General features: G+C 36.6%; 1 protein-coding gene across 2 annotated transcripts in view; it reads left to right on the top strand.

Annotated features, from left to right (window-relative positions):
- Nucleotides 1–20,228, top strand: part of LOC120623298 (innexin inx1) — a 71,228-nt gene that overhangs the window by 21,176 nt on the left and 29,824 nt on the right. For both annotated transcript variants that reach the window (XM_039889247.1, XM_039889248.1), the window contains exons 2-4: nt 499–882; nt 15,328–15,435; nt 18,917–19,072. In XM_039889247.1, coding sequence (XP_039745181.1) covers nt 631–882; nt 15,328–15,435; nt 18,917–19,072 — 516 coding nt within the window. In that variant the 5' untranslated portion in view covers nt 499–630. The remainder of the gene's footprint in view (nt 1–498; nt 883–15,327; nt 15,436–18,916; nt 19,073–20,228) is intronic.

Here is a 20,228-nt window from a genome sequence, read left to right as displayed (position 1 = left end):
ATTGACATTTTTATAATTATGCAGATTTATTATTTGCAGTTTTTCCCACGGAATATACTGTACCGCAACAGTAACGCAAGGTCCTTTTTTGCTTACAAATAAACGGTGTAAATTACGAGTTCATTAATATTGATGTTCCAAACGTCAAAATAGAAATATAATTTTGAGTTGAGTTGATAGATTTTTTTTTTATACCACCACAAGATAGCCTTTGACTGCAATATCACCTGGTGGTAAGTGGTGATGGTGTTCAAGATGGCAGCGGGCTAGCCTGTTAGGGAGTATGGCTGTTATATAAAAATAATGCACCAATCGGTTTCTAGGCGACATCATACTGGAACGCTTAGCGGTACGTCTTTGTCGGTAATGTGGTAATTAGCCACTCGAGAAAACACTCCTGGACCTCACCTTAAAACCAAAGCGCTAACCGCTGCGCTATGGCGGTATATAAAGATACTCCTGGCAATGAAACTAATCTTTGTCTTTCCATTGTTACAGATGCCGACGACAATAAACTAAAGTATCGCAAACGATACATTCTGCGATATCGAATCAATTGAACAAGACAAGACTGATTTTAAGTAGTTTACGCACATTCCACAAATAATGTTATATTAAGAAAACACAAAGATGTTCAAGTTACTTGGGGGCTTGAGCGTTTACTTCAAGTACCAGCAGATAAAAACAGATAATGCTGTGTTCAGACTGCACAACGTTTTCACAACAGTGTTACTTCTCACGTGTTCGGTGATCATCACCGCGACTCAGTATGTCGGCCAGCCCATACAATGTATTGTCGGTGGGGGGTTGCCAGCTAATGTTGTTAACACATTCTGCTGGATCACCTCCACGTTTACGATGCCGGATGCCTTTGCGAGAGAGGTAAGATCTTTTAAATGTCAATATTTATCATGTGATTTTATATGTGTAGTGTGATATGCTATTTGAATCATCATTATCTTACCATCATCGGCCCACAACTCTTAACAGAATGAGAAGGGTTTTGGCCCTAGTCCACTTTGGTGGTCAAGTGCGGATTGGTAGACTTGATCACGCCTTTGAGTGGTATATATGCAGAACTCTCACGGTGTTTTTCTTCAACATTCAAGCAAAGGATATTGTAATTGCTTTAATTACAAACGTACTTAACTCCGAAAAGAAAGAGGTGCATGCCAGGCATGCTTTAACTTGTAGGCTTTTACCGCTTCCTAGCCTAGCCTAGCCTAACTGCTTTCTTGGTTCAATAATATGTAGTTACGGACTATTATCACTTGTTTAATTTACGTGAAATTGAAATGGAAGGTTTGCCAAATAACTATTATTATATATTTATTATTAACATAGCTTATAATTCGCCATTTTTATTAAACAGTACGTATTCTACATATACTTACAAAGTTACAGTATCTATAAAACTAGTATAATTTTTAATTATTTTAATTTCAATTTTATACATATTTTTTTAAAAAGTTATCTGTAAAAAAGTAAATTACAAAAACTAATATCTGCTGTAGATATTAGTTTTTGAAAATTACTTTATTATTCCTTTAAAATAGTAAAAGTGTCTTACGTGTATCAGACGTAAATATTTGGTGATGTGATATTACTTTAACACAAAATAAAAGACAGGTCTAGGAGATATTTTAACCTTAATGGAAGCCTTATTTCTAAAATAGATGTTAACTTATTTTAAAATAGACCGGTACAGTGGTTAAATGAGACGTTCATAAATCCTTAGAATATATAGATTACGTTTCTAGAGACAGGTAGGTTACGCATTTGATGACATGTTGGACTGGTTTATTTTAAACTTGATAAATGGAAACGGTACAGCGTTACGTTACTTTTAGCAGATGTGGGCGCGGTCTAAATAAGTTGCTAAAGAGTTATCAAACATTTTGGTGTTTGTTTTGCGTACGTGAGGTCATGTATGTTAGTCGATAGAATTTACGTAAATTATTTTTTAGATGACCTAAAACTACATTTAATAATGAATTTTTGTATTTTGTTCTAGGTAATTTCCTATTCTTATACAAGGTCATTTGGAACGGGGTGTGAATGATTGAATGGTTAAATTAATGTATGTATGAATGAATATACCTTAATTGTATTGCACACATTTAGTGAAGGAAAACATCGTGAGGAAACTTGCATGTTTTTGAGTTTTCCATAATGTTCCCAAGGGCGTGTTTAGTCCACCAATCCGCACTGGGCTGGCGTGGTGGACTACGGCCTTGAGACCCTTCTCATTGTGGGAGGTCCCACGTGCCCTTTAGTGGGTCGGTAATGGGTTGATAGCATGTTGATGATGAAATTCCCAAAATATCACGGAACTCATTAAGCCTAAAACGTTTACCACTAGCCTTAACTGCATTCTCATCTGGTGGCATGTGATGATCCAGTCTAAGATGGTAGCGGGCTAACCTGTTAGGGAATATGGTAATTATACCCCTAATCGGTTTCTGATACATATTTCAGTGATGATGACAATGACACACATTTCATTTTTCTTAAAAACTACCATGAAACAAATCGACAACCCTAACTTATCAAAACATGTCTGTGTGTATTGTTTTAATAATAATGTATATTATCTAGGAAATTTATTTTGTTACTAGCTGTTGCCCGCGACTTCGTCTGCGTTTGATTTTGTTTTTTGATGTGGCATTAAATTTAGTTGTAGATCTAAAAAAAAATAAAGTGTTCAGTATCGCTAAGCCTTAAATGAGGGGTTTGCTGCTGTCCGTTGAAGATTTCTGTCCTCTATCTCCAACCATAGTTTGGGCAAAATTAAACACATTATAACCTCTATAGTACAAAAATAATTATTTAAATAGGTTATAATTTGTCGGAGTTATGGTGTAGAATCGTCAAACACTCATCTCCTCTCCTAAAAAGGAACCGAGCTTAAAATGTCGGGATAAAAAGTATCCTATATTACTTCTTACACTTCCTAGAATATGTGTACAAAGTTTCATGAGGATTTAATTCGTTCAAGGGCAATTGTATATTATTTTATAACAAATTACCAAATGAAATCATTGAGATGTCTCTCAATAAGTTAAAAGTTTATATAAAACGTAAGCTTACAGGAATACTTGAAAGATAAAAAAGCTTGGGTGTGAATTGCTCTAGCTTCATAGCTTAATATAAATAAACTGTAAGATGGTGATAACAAAAAAAATTACCCGGCTAAGTTTGTTTTAGGCTCTTCTTAGACCAGGGCGCGTTTTGAACCCTCGTAGCTTTAGGTTTAATTTGGCGTACGAAGTTATCACCATCCCCTTACAATTATGTAAACATATATTATGTATGTACGCTTCATAAGTGCCTGTGATAGGCCTACATGAATAAAGAAATTTTGAATTAAATTTTTTAATTTTTGAGGATCCGTTAAGTAGATTTTGCGTGAAAGCGTAACAAACAAACTTACATTGACATTTATAATATCAGTAGGGATCTATTAGCACTTTTAATCTATGACTCCATATTACCATAAATTTAAACGCAGCTGATGTTATGGTTCTTCATTACCATCATCAATCATCATCCTCTGCTGATTCACGTGCTCCTGAGCATACTTAATACTTAGGTATAATACCATCAGAGAGAGGGTTTAAGAATAAAGGTGGGCTGGGTTTTCACCACCGCGGCTGTGTAACCAAAGGTACAAGGTACATCCGAAGTCTTTGGTTGAAGGACACAAAGCGGGAATTGGTAGGACGGGTTCCCATATGCCCGGCGAATAGCGTTGCCAGGCGTCCGGATAAAGGACATAGTTAGGCTTCTTGCGTGGCCAAGAGAGTTGAAGTAACGATAGAAGAAGCTTATTATAAGCTTTACGCAAGAGATACGACTCAAAAAAACATATACTACAGTAAAAAAATTTTTTTTTGAACCAGCAAGCATACATGTACCGAAATGCCAAGATGCTGAGAGATGAGCCAAAGGGAACCACCGGTAAAAAATAACACTAGGATTTGGGATGAGGAAATCTCTACAAGATAAAGTTAACTTTATCCAGCTGTGGTCGCGTATTGGTTGATAGTATGACGAATGTATACCCTATAGTGTATAAACATTTCAAAGAGATTTGAACGCGAATTGTTTGTGGGTGTTTAAAAAGGTATCGTTTGGCATTAAATAACTTACTTCTGAATGAAAACTGACGATATAAGTGTTATTTTTTTACTGTGCACACGAGTTGTATAGGTAACCAAATTAAATGTCTGAAAAGAAGACAGTAATTATACTGTCTTCTTTTCAGACATTTAATTTGGTTTTGGTTATTATTAATAATATCACGAAATATTTCGCACCTGAAACTCCGTGTTACAACTTACAAGCAACCTAAAACAGAATGTAAACAAACAACTTTTCTTTTTGCATAGTTGGATTGCGTATCCAACTTTTGTTAGGCTCATTAGATTTCGGAAACGAGCGAGCACCGAGCGTAGACGAGCGCAAGGGATTGGTTATAATCAAAAGAAAGAATTAGGTTTATTGTATTCAAACATGAATGCAAGAGACCAAGCTGCTGCGGTTAGCAGAATTGACAAAGATAAAGTTTTGCTAAAATAGCAAAGCTCTGGCGTCGCGCCAACACGCTGCAATTGAACGGATGGCATTGCAGTAAACGCCCTTTGTAAACTTAATACGGCGTTATGGATCGGCATCGTTTAGCCGTGTGGTAACGCCAGATCAAAATACAGTTGTCACCAGTGGCGTGCATAGAGGTTATACACGGGGTATGCAGATGATATAAAATGAAGAAAATCTTCAGTACGAGTTAGAAGTACTTAAGGTTAGGCTCTTTATAACTCTTACAGTGGCTATCCTTAAGTTTTTATAACTCTAATGTATACACGCCACTGGCTATCACCACTCGGTTTAGTAATAAAACTAAGTATTCAAAAATGAATATTTATATATCATGACAGGAATATATCCAATTTTTGTTTTTACGGGCGATCTTATTGTATTTTCGATCACATCAGCTGCTATTGTGAATTAACTATGATAATTAGATATCGTCATCATCATCATATCAACCCATTACCGGCCCACCACAGAGCACGGGTCTTCTCCCACAATCAGAAGGGGTTAAGGCCGTAGTCCAGCACGCTGGCCCAGTGCGGATTGGTGGACTCCACATACCTTTGAGAACATTATGTGCAACTCTCAAGTATGCAGGTTTCCTCACGATGTTTTCCTTCACCGTTGAAGCATTATTTTAATTACTTAAAACGCACATAACTTAGAAATGTTAGAGGTGCGCGCTGGGATTCGAACTCGGCCCCTCGAAAGTGAATACAAGCTCTTACCCACTGCGATATCACCGCTTTACGCAATTTTTAGTTTTAGATTTTTCCTTCAAAATATTTTTGTAGGTTATATATAATGAGTATTATAATAATAATCATGTACTTAGTACATAATTTATAATATGTATTATCAAGTTTTCTCAGCGCACGCGATTATAATGAATTGATAGGACAAATTTTGTTACTTTTCAATAGTTGCATTATTGCAATTTTTTTAAAATAAAGTATAGCTTATGTTTTTATCTGATAGTTTAGCTTTCTTTTGGAGAAGAAATGGTTAAAATCTGAAACACAGTTTATACTAGTTCAGTAGTCAATGAACAATTGGATTGTTTTTACAATTGCACATAGGTATTTTGCGATGTAAATGTACCTACCTAATAACCATAACCTATTAATAGTATACATCTAAATAGTTTGTGAAGTTTTTACAATTTTGTATTTTGTAGTTGCTATATGTATGTACAATATGTAATGAAATAAATAAATAAATAAATAAAATAAATTACTATTCGTACAAACAAACAACCAAAAAAAAAAGGTTTCCTCTGCATAATAGTAGTATAAGGTACATAGTTGTCTTCAGCAATCATAATGACACATCTAAGTGTTGAACGGTAATCGTCTGCGATTTCAATCACATTCAAGCGTTAATAGAGCTCATTGGAGATGCGGATGACGTCACCGAGTGACTAGACGCTTTATGTGGACACATTTATGCCATATTTTTAACGACCCCCCTGGCGCAGCGGTGAACGCTGTGGTATTAAGTGGCAGGTCCTGGGTACGATCCCCGCCATAGAAAAAATATTATCATTTTCTTGGTCTAATCTGTTGGGAGGCTTCGGGCGTAGCTAGCGATCCGCTACGATGTCGCGTAGAAACCGATTAGGGATATGATTTAACAGCTCAGCTTGAGCAGATTATAGTCAATAGATAAAAAAAAAAACCGTCAAATAAATCGCGTAGGCAGTAGTACGCGGCAGTTATTTCGAAATCACATCACAGACGGACACTAAAATTTTGTTTATTTGTATGTATTAGCATGAAGTCGTGAGTCGAGAAATTTGTGATGCATTGTTAACTATAGCTGTGTGTCTATACTTATTGCCTTAAGAATGATTAATATTATATTTACCTTAATTTTGTAATTTTTTTTTTATATTTATTCATTTGGGACTTTTATTTAACACGAATATTCCATCCCTTAAGTAACTAGGTACATAACAAAAAACTTAATTATATTGGATTTCATAATGGAATCGGAAAATGAGCTGATAGTCCTCAAGCGGTAAAACAGATACCCAATTTAGTAGAGTTTATGTCACAGAGCTTGTCAGACGAAGTCGCGGGCAACAGCTAGTATATATACATATATACAATGTGTAAATGAAAACAGTAATAATAATTCACAGGCTTCAGACCTACATTATGAACTGTGTGTAAGACTTATCTGTGAAACCGAAAACCTAATAGGTCTTGAGTAAACCATTGCCATAGTATTTACTGAATGAAATCAGATACAGCCCTCAATGCAAAACCCTAATGCAGCCATCTGCGAAGTTAAAATTACGTGACTCCTGTTATGTTATTAGATAAGAGTCGCATACCGTATGCTATGCGCGTGTTGGTTTTTTATCTTTTAATGTTTTGAATGCGTTTGTATGGAAAAATAAATATGCTTTTTTTGATCTAATATTTTTACAGGGTGAATTCTCATGAAATGTACTTATACACCCTTCAATATTATTTCTTAATTCTGTTACACGTTGTATTAGGGGGGCGTCCATAAATTACGCGAGGTGTTTTTTTTTTAAATTTTCTGTCCCTCCCTCCCCCTCTGGTGAGATGTCGTGAGATTTTATTCAATCCTATCCCCCATCCCCCAATCTCACGAGAGATTTTTCAAAACTTGGGTTTCTTAAGTTAACGCGTTGGATTGTTATTGTAAAAAGACCAATGGACCAAAATAGTATAATTTTTTTTGTTTCAATCTGGGAAAAGACCCCCCTCTCTCCAACGTAAGTTTAGATGAGATTTGACTCGACCCCCCTCCCCCCCTTAAACATCTCATGTATTTTATGAACACCCCTTAACTAAATAACGTGTAAGAGAGCCATAACTATTAAACACTGATTAAGTTTATAAAATAAACATCATTCAGCTTAGACCCTTTGAGTTCTACGATTACGCAGACTACACAAACAGACTGACAAAGTTCTAAGGATAAACGATCCACTGTCGCGCCGAAACATATAAACGCGGCTAGGGTCAAAACAATCAAGGTTATCTGCATACGTCGGTACGTCGGAACTGCACTGGTGCTACGAGTAGGTGCTGCCAATTGAAATACAACCGTTCATTTCCTTTTTATGTGAGCACGCGTTTTGATTTCTATTTGAACCGGTTTGAACCGATTAAATCCGGAATAGATAAAGATTAGAACGACATGTTAGGTTTCCCCGGGATAAAAAATTCTATATATGCTTCCACGATGCAAGCTAATTCACAGCGCTCACCGTTGCGCCAGAGAGGTCGTCTAGGATACGCAAATAAACAGGAAAAAAACTTGATTGAACAAAAACCTTTAACTCGTAAAGTACATTGCATTGTGTGTACCTAATAGCTCATTCTAAAAACTCTTCTGGTCTGCATCTTTGCCTATTCGCCTATTATAGTACAAAATGTGTATATGATAGTTTTAGTTGAGCTTTTTAAGACAAAGCTCGTCAGGGGAAGTATCTGCTACCGCCATGCTAATTACTGTAGCAGAATTGCTGTTCTGGTGTGATAGGCTTGCTAGCCGGTTAATTTCAGGCAGATGTGGCTTAAAGCCTAATGGGTAGGACTTCGACTTTACTGTCGGAGGGCCGAGTTCGACCTCACGCACCTCTAACTTTTCTAAATAAGTTAAGCAATTAAAATATTACTTGCTTCAACGGTGAAGGAGAACGCGTCTGCACGCCTGAGAGGTTCTACATAATGTTCTCAAAGGTGTGTGGAGTCCACCAATCCGCACTGGGCCGTGCAGAAGCAATAAAGTTATTCCATTTTGATAAGAATTAATTTATAAAAATGTAAATATAGCTACATATTGGCTACAATGGATTTCACTTACATTCGTTTACCACTTCGAGCCCATTCGGTAAACACTGGTCTATCACCGCTTCGACAATGATCTTTATAGCTAAAACGTGCCGGTAAAATAGCGTACGGCAGGGCGCGAGGCAACAAACACTTAAAAACTCCAGGGGAAATTTTACGCAGACAAAGTCGTTGGGTTGGCTAGTCAAATATAACTCCTAAATGAGTCGCATTTGACCACTCTTTGTCCCTGTAGACGTGGCTATACAGTGCATCTCAAATACCCAAATACCCTAATTGAAAAATGCCTGTCACAATTTATCAATCAAGCTTCATATTTCTCTGATGAATGGCTCCTTGACATTCTAACGAGTGAATTCATACAATGCCATCTATTTTGTATGACGAAAGACATTGATATTTGATGTAAGATAACCTGTATGGGTCAAATTATCATTTTGAACTATACAATCTTCAATTTACGTTATAACCTAATACTTTTTTGTAGCAAATAATTGTAGAATGTTTATGATAAAACAGTAATCAAGTAGGAACTCTGCATATAATATACGAGTAAATTTCTTTATTTTTATTTCAATAAAAGAGACTTTTGACTGCTTTAAAGACGGAGGTTTTCTAAATCATCGTCGTCTAATGAAAAAAAAATGGTTGCACTACTCTTAAGCTTTATTTTTAAAATATTAACTTATTCCTTTTTATTAAAAAAGGAATAAAAACAAAATGTGTGTGAGTCAAATAAATCGCGTAGGCAGTAGTACGCGGCAGTTATTTCGAAATCACATCACAGACGGACACTAAAATTTTGTTTATTTGTATGTATTAGCATGAAGTCGTGAGTCGAGAAATTTGTGATGCATTGTTAACTATAGCTGTGTGTCTATACTTATTGCCTTAAGAATGATTAATATTATATTTACCTTAATTTTGTAATTTTTTTTTTATATTTATTCATTTGGGACTTTTATTTAACACGAATATTCCATCCCTTAAGTAACTAGGTACATAACAAAAAACTTAATTATATTGGATTTCATAATGGAATCGGAAAATGAGCTGATAGTCCTCAAGCGGTAAAACAGATACCCAATTTAGTAGAGTTTATGTCACAGAGCTTGTCAGACGAAGTCGCGGGCAACAGCTAGTATATATACATATATACAATGTGTAAATGAAAACAGTAATAATAATTCACAGGCTTCAGACCTACATTATGAACTGTGTGTAAGACTTATCTGTGAAACCGAAAACCTAATAGGTCTTGAGTAAACCATTGCCATAGTATTTACTGAATGAAATCAGATACAGCCCTCAATGCAAAACCCTAATGCAGCCATCTGCGAAGTTAAAATTACGTGACTCCTGTTATGTTATTAGATAAGAGTCGCATACCGTATGCTATGCGCGTGTTGGTTTTTTATCTTTTAATGTTTTGAATGCGTTTGTATGGAAAAATAAATATGCTTTTTTTGATCTAATATTTTTACAGGGTGAATTCTCATGAAATGTACTTATACACCCTTCAATATTATTTCTTAATTCTGTTACACGTTGTATTAGGGGGGCGTCCATAAATTACGCGAGGTGTTTTTTTTTTAAATTTTCTGTCCCTCCCTCCCCCTCTGGTGAGATGTCGTGAGATTTTATTCAATCCTATCCCCCATCCCCCAATCTCACGAGAGATTTTTCAAAACTTGGGTTTCTTAAGTTAACGCGTTGGATTGTTATTGTAAAAAGACCAATGGACCAAAATAGTATAATTTTTTTTGTTTCAATCTGGGAAAAGACCCCCCTCTCTCCAACGTAAGTTTAGATGAGATTTGACTCGACCCCCCTCCCCCCCTTAAACATCTCATGTATTTTATGAACACCCCTTAACTAAATAACGTGTAAGAGAGCCATAACTATTAAACACTGATTAAGTTTATAAAATAAACATCATTCAGCTTAGACCCTTTGAGTTCTACGATTACGCAGACTACACAAACAGACTGACAAAGTTCTAAGGATAAACGATCCACTGTCGCGCCGAAACATATAAACGCGGCTAGGGTCAAAACAATCAAGGTTATCTGCATACGTCGGTACGTCGGAACTGCACTGGTGCTACGAGTAGGTGCTGCCAATTGAAATACAACCGTTCATTTCCTTTTTATGTGAGCACGCGTTTTGATTTCTATTTGAACCGGTTTGAACCGATTAAATCCGGAATAGATAAAGATTAGAACGACATGTTAGGTTTCCCCGGGATAAAAAATTCTATATATGCTTCCACGATGCAAGCTAATTCACAGCGCTCACCGTTGCGCCAGAGAGGTCGTCTAGGATACGCAAATAAACAGGAAAAAAACTTGATTGAACAAAAACCTTTAACTCGTAAAGTACATTGCATTGTGTGTACCTAATAGCTCATTCTAAAAACTCTTCTGGTCTGCATCTTTGCCTATTCGCCTATTATAGTACAAAATGTGTATATGATAGTTTTAGTTGAGCTTTTTAAGACAAAGCTCGTCAGGGGAAGTATCTGCTACCGCCATGCTAATTACTGTAGCAGAATTGCTGTTCTGGTGTGATAGGCTTGCTAGCCGGTTAATTTCAGGCAGATGTGGCTTAAAGCCTAATGGGTAGGACTTCGACTTTACTGTCGGAGGGCCGAGTTCGACCTCACGCACCTCTAACTTTTCTAAATAAGTTAAGCAATTAAAATATTACTTGCTTCAACGGTGAAGGAGAACGCGTCTGCACGCCTGAGAGGTTCTACATAATGTTCTCAAAGGTGTGTGGAGTCCACCAATCCGCACTGGGCCGTGCAGAAGCAATAAAGTTATTCCATTTTGATAAGAATTAATTTATAAAAATGTAAATATAGCTACATATTGGCTACAATGGATTTCACTTACATTCGTTTACCACTTCGAGCCCATTCGGTAAACACTGGTCTATCACCGCTTCGACAATGATCTTTATAGCTAAAACGTGCCGGTAAAATAGCGTACGGCAGGGCGCGAGGCAACAAACACTTAAAAACTCCAGGGGAAATTTTACGCAGACAAAGTCGTTGGGTTGGCTAGTCAAATATAACTCCTAAATGAGTCGCATTTGACCACTCTTTGTCCCTGTAGACGTGGCTATACAGTGCATCTCAAATACCCAAATACCCTAATTGAAAAATGCCTGTCACAATTTATCAATCAAGCTTCATATTTCTCTGATGAATGGCTCCTTGACATTCTAACGAGTGAATTCATACAATGCCATCTATTTTGTATGACGAAAGACATTGATATTTGATGTAAGATAACCTGTATGGGTCAAATTATCATTTTGAACTATACAATCTTCAATTTACGTTATAACCTAATACTTTTTTGTAGCAAATAATTGTAGAATGTTTATGATAAAACAGTAATCAAGTAGGAACTCTGCATATAATATACGAGTAAATTTCTTTATTTTTATTTCAATAAAAGAGACTTTTGACTGCTTTAAAGACGGAGGTTTTCTAAATCATCGTCGTCTAATGAAAAAAAAATGGTTGCACTACTCTTAAGCTTTATTTTTAAAATATTAACTTATTCCTTTTTATTAAAAAAGGAATAAAAACAAAATGTGTGTGTGTGTTAGTGTACACACGTAAGAAGTGAAACTTCTTTATGACATATTTTTTTTGTTCAATCAATTGATGTTTACTAGATTATCGTAAACATCAATTGATTGAATAGTCGTGTTAATTATAATTGCTATTTTTAATAAAATTATTTACATTCACTGATATTTACAATCAAAAAAACAAAAAATACCAGACACCCACGTGTTGAATGTATTCGAAATAAATATGAGGAGCGTAACAGAAAAACGTAACAATTCTTTTACATTGCCATGAAAGTTTAATATATCTAAGCGTACAAACAATAAAACGTCAGCGCTCCCCCTGAGCGCTGACGTTTTATTCTATGTAGTTTCACAAACCTATATTGTACTTGCTTGGCTTAAAAAAAAAAACAATTTTTCACTGATTCGACTAGGCTGATAATTGTTGTATGGCATACGTATACGTATTTATAAGTGTGTAATATATATGCCATAATTAGTTAGCTTAAATAGTTTGCGTCCACTCAAAGGTTTGCTGGTAAACATTCCATATCGTTTTATCATTTTACAACGTGTAAATGGAAAACGAAATAATACTTCACAAGCTTTTGAGGTACATTCTGTACTTATCTGCGAAACCGAAAACCTAATAGTTATTGAATAAACTACTGCCATAGTTTTTACTGAAAGAAATCGCATAAAGCCCTAACATCACATGCAAAATTAAAATCATGTGACTGCTGTCACATTATTAGGTACTCGTCGCGTAGTGTAGTTACTAACACTGAATGTTTTGAATTCGTTTGTATGGAAAAATAAATATGCTTTTTATGATTTAATATTTTTGCAGGGGATTCCTTATGAAATATACTTAAGCTTTAACAATATTTCGTAATTCAGTTACACGTTATATGTATTCTTACTTAACCTGACGACAATGTTGTGCAAGTCGACTTACCCGACCTTGATGCCGTTGCAGTTTGAGTAATTAGTGTCTCTTGGCTACTTTTTTCCACGCTACGTAACAGACTTGCTCAATAGCCGGAAGAACTGGTCCTTGATAAATGTCGAAAACGAACTCCCTGGCACAGCGGTGAGCGCTGTGGTTTTAAGCTGGAGGTTCCGGGTTCGATTCCCAGCAGGGGCAATTTGGGAATTTATGGTTTCTGAATTTTCTCTGGTCTGGTCTGGTGGAGGCTTAAGCCGTGACTAGTTAAAACCTTACCGACACAGACGTGCCGCTAACAATTCAGCGTTCCGGTGCGATGTCCCGTAGACACCGATTAGGGGTATGACTACCATACTCCCTAACAGGTTAGGCCGCTACCATCGTAGACTCAGACACCATCACTTACCACCGGGTGAGATTGCAGTCAAGGGCTAACTTGTAGTGGAATATAAATCATTATTCGAGATTCAGTTTCACGAGACACTGCACGGGTTTGGAAAGTTAGACCGATAGTGTAAAAGTTAGTTAGTTGTAGGACGAAGACGTGCTACTAAGCGATTTAGTGTTCCGCTATTTGTCCGTTGTCTTTATTATGGTTTTTCAAATCCCATGGGAACTGTTGGTTAACCTGGGATATAACGTAGCCGTATGACATTCTTCGTCCTTTAATTAACTCAATGTGAAAACCAGGGTGATATATAAATCTGAAGAGGGGCAACGTCATCCCATGGGTTTGGGATTTAAAAAAAAAAACCTAAAACACGATCAATATTCACGTTTAGCTTTTCTCGTTAAATTGAGTATTAAAAAAAACTATACCTATCATAACGAAATTTGGTCGTTTTATTAAAATGGAACTAATCCAATTACATTTTAAAAAGGAAACTTATATAGAAATAAAAAACATAACTACATATTTTTTATTTATAAAAATAACATATTGTACATAAAAATAATGTGGGAAATCCCCGCGTTATAAGGGGGAATGCCTATGTTACTTAAATAATACACCAAAAAATTTGTTCGATTGTTCGATAGTGAAAACTGCGACCCGAGACCTTTTATATATATAGAAGTTTTTATTTGAAAACCACAACAGTACAAGATACAAGTTAAAGATAGAAACGATTCATTCGTTAGAGGTGACGATGACGTCACTTCTAATGAATGAATTACGGTCGATTCCCACTAGAATTGGTATCTAACGGTGTAAGACTGACCCATTGATCTACTGACTGCCATTTACTTTTTATTGTCTTCAGTTTTAAGACCAGTTTCGCTAGTTAGTATTTTACTTTATGTTAATTTGTTTGTATAGAAAGTCAGAGCTGAGTACAAAATCATTTTAGAATATTCTGAATCTGGAGCCAGACCTGTTAGGCTGGTCTTCGCTCCGGCCTCACGTAAGAGAGAGAGAGAGAAATTTAAAATTAAGACCCTCCACGTTGTTCTAATGCGAACTATGACGGTCAGTTATTAAATTACGTTGTCATATTAAGGATTAAATAGACAATAAGAAATCTTGGGTTTGAATTGCTCTAACTTCATTTATAATTATAATAATTGGCTGTAAGATGGTGATAACAACAAAAATACCCGGCCTAGTTTGATGTGGGCTCTTAGAATAGGGCTCGTTTGAAAAACTCCTAGATTTAGTATTAATTTATTAATACCCGAAACCGCTCGGGTTCTGTTTTGCAATAAGAAGTCCATCTCCAAGTTGCCAGCTATGCTTCATCAAGACCAGTCCAGTAGTTACCCTAACAAAGGTAAATAACAAATGGACATAGATTCGACATTATAACGTTGGTATTGATATTATTGATAAATTTGGCCGACCGCTTAGCCTACTCTCGAAGGCGTAGGGATGGGAAAAAACAGGTTACTTCTTCCGGCCGAGTATTTCTAGGCATAAGTATTCCTTACAATAAGGAAGACCGCAGGAAAGACAGATTTTTTTAATGCATTTTAAAAATTGATGTACTAATTCCAACCGAGGTAGGGACAAAAAAAAGATGGCGCGTAACTGAAAAATGTTACGCGTAACCGAAAAAAGTGACGGTAATTTTTTTTCCAAAGACAATAAAGAAGTTTCACTTCAAAAAAAAGGGAGATCCTATAAAATTATAGGTATTCCGTAGGTAACAAAAAAACCGCGGGCTAGCAGGTCTCTGCTAGCTTGGAATACAAAGATGCTTTAATTCATTGATTCAATATGTTACTGTATTTGTAAGCTCTCTGCTTAAATTTAACATAACCTTCTTATAATTTCATACTTTCTTAAAAGCAAGTACGCGACTACAAGAAATCGCCGCGCCAGAGCTAAACTCAATAAACTAACACAGTTTTTTTTTGTTGCAGATGGGCAAAGAGGTAGCGCATCCGGGCGTTATGAACGAGTACGACAGCAATCAGGAGAAGAAGTACTATACGTACTACCAGTGGGTGTGCTTCGTGCTGTTTTTCCAGGTAACACGTTTTAGCTGTTTGTATTCCACTACAAGGTAGCCCTTGACTGCATCACTTGAACCATCTACTGATATTGCAGAGAGGCTCCCCATAGCGATTCATTGCAGACAGACAGATAAAAATGTAAAAAAAAACAGTTTTGACGATCTCCTGACAATCCGAACTAAATCATCTCACTCCGAAAAACCAGAAGCTTGGTACGCCAACTGGCACTTGTATTGCACTATGCGATATGTTACTACTTATATATAGCAACAAAAGTTTTGTTTAAGATAGCTGTTTGTTTTTTACGAAGTGCGATGTGAGCTACTATGTCATCGAAGAATTTTTGAGTCTTAGGGTCAAAAAAGGGGTATATAACGAGGAGGAGGAGAGGAGGAGAGGCTGAGGCAGATGCTGTGGTAAAAAGGGTGTTTTAGCGGTAATTATGCGAACTCCGTTGTTCAAGGGGTTAAATTGCACAATATTACATGCTTCCCCTTCACTTAGTCGACGGCACCCTCAATATTGGACATAAGTTTGTTCCTGCACTTCACAAGTTGTTCGCAAGTGAACTGTACGACGTACGTGCCCTTTGTAGAGGGTGTCTTTTGTTATAACACTGGTAGCTGTTATTTTGTAGCATGCCATTGGTATGCAGTATGAACAATGTAGGTGACAACGCTAAACCCTGTGAAACACCATCATTTATGATTTCGGCCCTTTAGTAAAGCCTTCACTCCAATGTCAGTCAGCCTTTTTTTTTGACAAAGCTCTTCCAGAGAAGTATGCCATGCTTATTTCTGCCGCTAAGCAGCATTGTTGCCCTATTTATTTATTTATTTATTATCAATTAATTAGTTCGGACAAATCTACAATATGTATTTTTTTAAATTAGGGTCCAAAAAATAGAAAAGAGAGAAATACTTAATAATGCTAACAACAATAAAAGGAAAAAAAACAAAAAACTAATAAAAAAAAACAGATAAATTAAATAAAATCAAAGTACGTAGTCAGGTACATTCTTTCAGAAAACTGAAGTAACTGGCATTGTAATTTATTTCTATGTGCTCCTCTCCGAAGAGCGTGGTTGTCGGTTTAATTAAAGTCACACGAGGCTTAACATTATGCATTGGTCCTGCGAGTTTTAAGTTTATTTAATATATATATTTATTATAATTTTTTTTTTACATCTGCATTAGCGTTATTATTGTACTTTAAAACAAATCTTTTCTATGGGACTATTGCCTGAAAATAAAGAATTATTATCACCTACCCTTAGGTCTATGGACACAAAGCTGCACTAGGTTTCAAGTGTTTTTTTTTTAAACTGTTGAATTTTTATTCACTATTTTTTTTACAATTGATCCGTTTCAATTTCCGTCCGTTTATTAGTCAGGATAAAAACTGAGTTGCTCCCTAGTCGCGCCTAAAGAAGTTTTACTTAAAAAAAAATTAAGTTGATGGTATTTCTGTAAAGTGACATGCACTGTGGAACCAAATACATGCCCCTGTTGCCAAACCGCTGCGAGCACGCACAATAGAGTCGCGGTTCGCGCTCTTTTGCCGATGTTACATTACAGAGTAGTAACAAGTAATCTTTGAAAAATATTTAATATTTCACAAACTATCGAGCCAAAAAGAAGTCGTTGAACAAAAGTTGTTACTTTTATTATAAACAACTACAGGCCGAAAACTTTTTGGTTTTTTTTTTTTTTTAACCCTGTATATAGTTATGTGCTTAATTTCGACGGATCGCAGTCGCTAAGACTTGCGTCATACTTTACATTTTACTTATTACAATTCGAGTACTACATTCTCGCCAGTAGGTCAAGTTCCATACTAGACGAGTCAACGGCTGCGGTTTGGCATGACTAGCACCGTTACAGACGATCCAATTGTAACTAGCAGGACAGCGGTCGTGATATTACCACTTACGTATTGATGTGGAAATTTTGGTTACTTACTCAAATTCAAAATTCATTTATTTCAAGTAGGCCCAATAAAAGCACTTTTGAAACGTCAAGTCTGTCCCTTTTTGTGACTCTACCACCGGTTCGGAAGACAGATTCTACCGAGAAGCAGCCGGCAAGAAACTCAGCAGTGGCTCTCTTCCAACATCAATAATTTACATTTTACATTTTAACATTTATTTTTCTATCTTGTGAGAGCTGAAAGCGGAGCCGGATGCTTCCAAGCAACCTTGTCATTATGAAATTCAACAATTTTATAGTAACCTCGCTGTAATAAATGTGTTTTAACATTGGTAGGTCCAAAATCACCTTAGGAATCATATTATAAATGCGTATCCCACAATTACACTCTTCAGTTATCAAAATTAAGCTTAATTTGCTATACTCCGCGAAAAGCAGGAGAATGTGCGTGGTGTAATTTATAATTTCTTCAATCCTTATACTCCACACCAAACAGATCTCCGGCAATATACCCTCTACGCACGTTTCGGAGCGAAATTAATAATTGTTAAGTGAACTTAACAATTATTCATTGTAAAGTCAACATCTCCTGAGGATGCTCCGGTTTTGGAGCGAAACGTGCGTAGAGGGTATATTGCCGGAGATCTGTTTGGTGTGGAGTATAAGGATTGAAGAAATTATAAATTACACCACGCAGATTCTCCTGCTTTTCGCGGAGTATAGCAAATTAAGCTTAATTTTGACAATATATCATGGATTTCCGCAAAGTAACGCCTGCTTCTATCCAATACACTCTTTAGTGGTTACTGCAGTACAGGCTATGCACTGTGTGGGAAGATGATATAAAATGGACTAAATCTCCTGTAAAAGTTATATAATATCGGAACACAGCAATGCTATGTAATGCTGCTAGGCGGCAAAAATACGCCTCTATTTAGTACTTCCCCGGACGAGCTATGTCACAAAAAACTCTGATACAACATCTGTCTACTTTGTTCGACTGTAGATCAATAGGCTTTCTGTTTAAATTTTGTATTTGAATTTTTACTTGCCTCGGAGAACACGTTGGTCCTGGGCTTTAACACCATCGTTAGCAGCCAATGAAAAAAATACAATTTTGTATTGCTGATTCGATGGCGTCATACTGGTTTAACGTCATGTTGCTTTTCCCATTTTATGGAAAACGCTTAGAACATTAGAGGTAAAATAATCACTTTCAACTGCTAAATTGGACGGCCGACTTGCGCAGTGAGCAGCGACCCTGCTTTCTGAGTCCAAGGCCGTGGGTTCGATTCCCACAACTGGAAAATGTTTGTGTGATGAACATGAATGTTTTTCAGTGTCTGGGTGTTTATCTGTATTTTATAATTATTTATGTATATTATTGATAAAATTATTCATCAAGTCATCACAGTACCCATAAAACAAGCTACGCTTACTTTGGGGCTAGATGGCGTTGTTTGTTTTGTCGTAGTATATTTATTATATTTATTTATGAAATATCATGGAAGTCCGCAAAATAACGCTTGCTTCTAAATCCAGTACTCTAATTCGAGTTTATTTTCCAGGCAATCATGTGCTACACACCCAAATACCTGTGGGACGCGTTCGAAGGCGGCCTCCTTCGCACGATAGTCATGGGGCTCAACGTTGGCATCTGCCACTTCGAAGAGAAAGAGAAGAAGAAAGACGTAATCATCGGCTACCTCCTCAGGCATGAAAGGGTGAGTAAGATTAGCTAAGAGTTTTGAGCTTTTGAAGAACTTTTGGTGCAGCCGTGAGCGCTTGGCATTTAGTTGCAGGTTCCGGGTTCCTGGATAAAGCAACTTTTTAGAATATATTTTTTATTGTATTTTAATTAAACTTCTATTTTTTTACCCAGTTTTAAAACAGGTATGGGTTGATAATAGTATAATAGTAACATGAGGGATTAAGTAACAATAATAATTTAACTCTTTATTACACACCAAAACTAGAGTGCGCTCAAGAAGTATTTGTTCTAGTTCCCCCCACGCCCTTTTACCATCGAACTGCGAGGAGTAAAAGTAAGTAAGGATCTGCATCCCTACGTGGTCGATATACCGCGGACGCGTACGAAGCGCTTCGCATCCTCGTTTCTGATCCGCACCGCTAGGATCTGGAATGCCCTTCCAGCTTCCATTTTCCCCAGTGCTTACAATACGATTACCTTCAAATGAAGAGTGAATAGGCATCTTCTAGGCAAGCCCGCTCCACCTTAGGCTGCATCATCGCTTACCATCAGGTGTGATTGCAGTCAAGCGCTCGTCTATAAACATAAAAAAAAAAAAATATGCATAAGCTACGAAATTAGGTTGCAATGGCGGCCTTATCACTGATAGTGATCTCTTATCTACTTCTTAATTACTTTTAAAACACAATCAACAATACATGCTTATACAAAACTTTATCCAATCCTCTATTTTTTGTAAACAAAGCAATAAAAAGTATCACATCATCATAATATCAACCCATTTCCGGCCCACTGCATGGCACGGGTTTCCTCCCACAATGAGAAGGGGTTAAGGCCGTATTCCACCACGCTGGCCCAGTGCGGATTGGTGGACTCCACACACCTTTGAGAACATTATGTGAAACGCACCAAACTTAGATAAGTAAGAGGTGCGTGCGGGGATTCGAACTCGCTTCCTTGAAAGTGAAGTAGAAGTCCTACCCACTGGGCTATCACCGTTTCCTAGCACAGCTTATACTATCCGTATAACGGATGGTTAGGACGTCGGGTGTTTTAATGTTGTCAAAAAGCTAACTGTTTCAGAATCTTTTGTAGAGGATTTAAAAACATGTCAGTATGCTACTGCATTTTATAAAAGGATTCATTGCGATGCACAATGCGGTCGTGGT

This window comes from Pararge aegeria, chromosome 4 (assembly GCF_905163445.1).
Source record: "Pararge aegeria chromosome 4, ilParAegt1.1, whole genome shotgun sequence".
In the NCBI taxonomy this organism is placed as follows: Eukaryota; Metazoa; Arthropoda; class Insecta; order Lepidoptera; family Nymphalidae; genus Pararge; species Pararge aegeria.
This window is presented reverse-complemented; position numbering and strand designations above follow the sequence as displayed.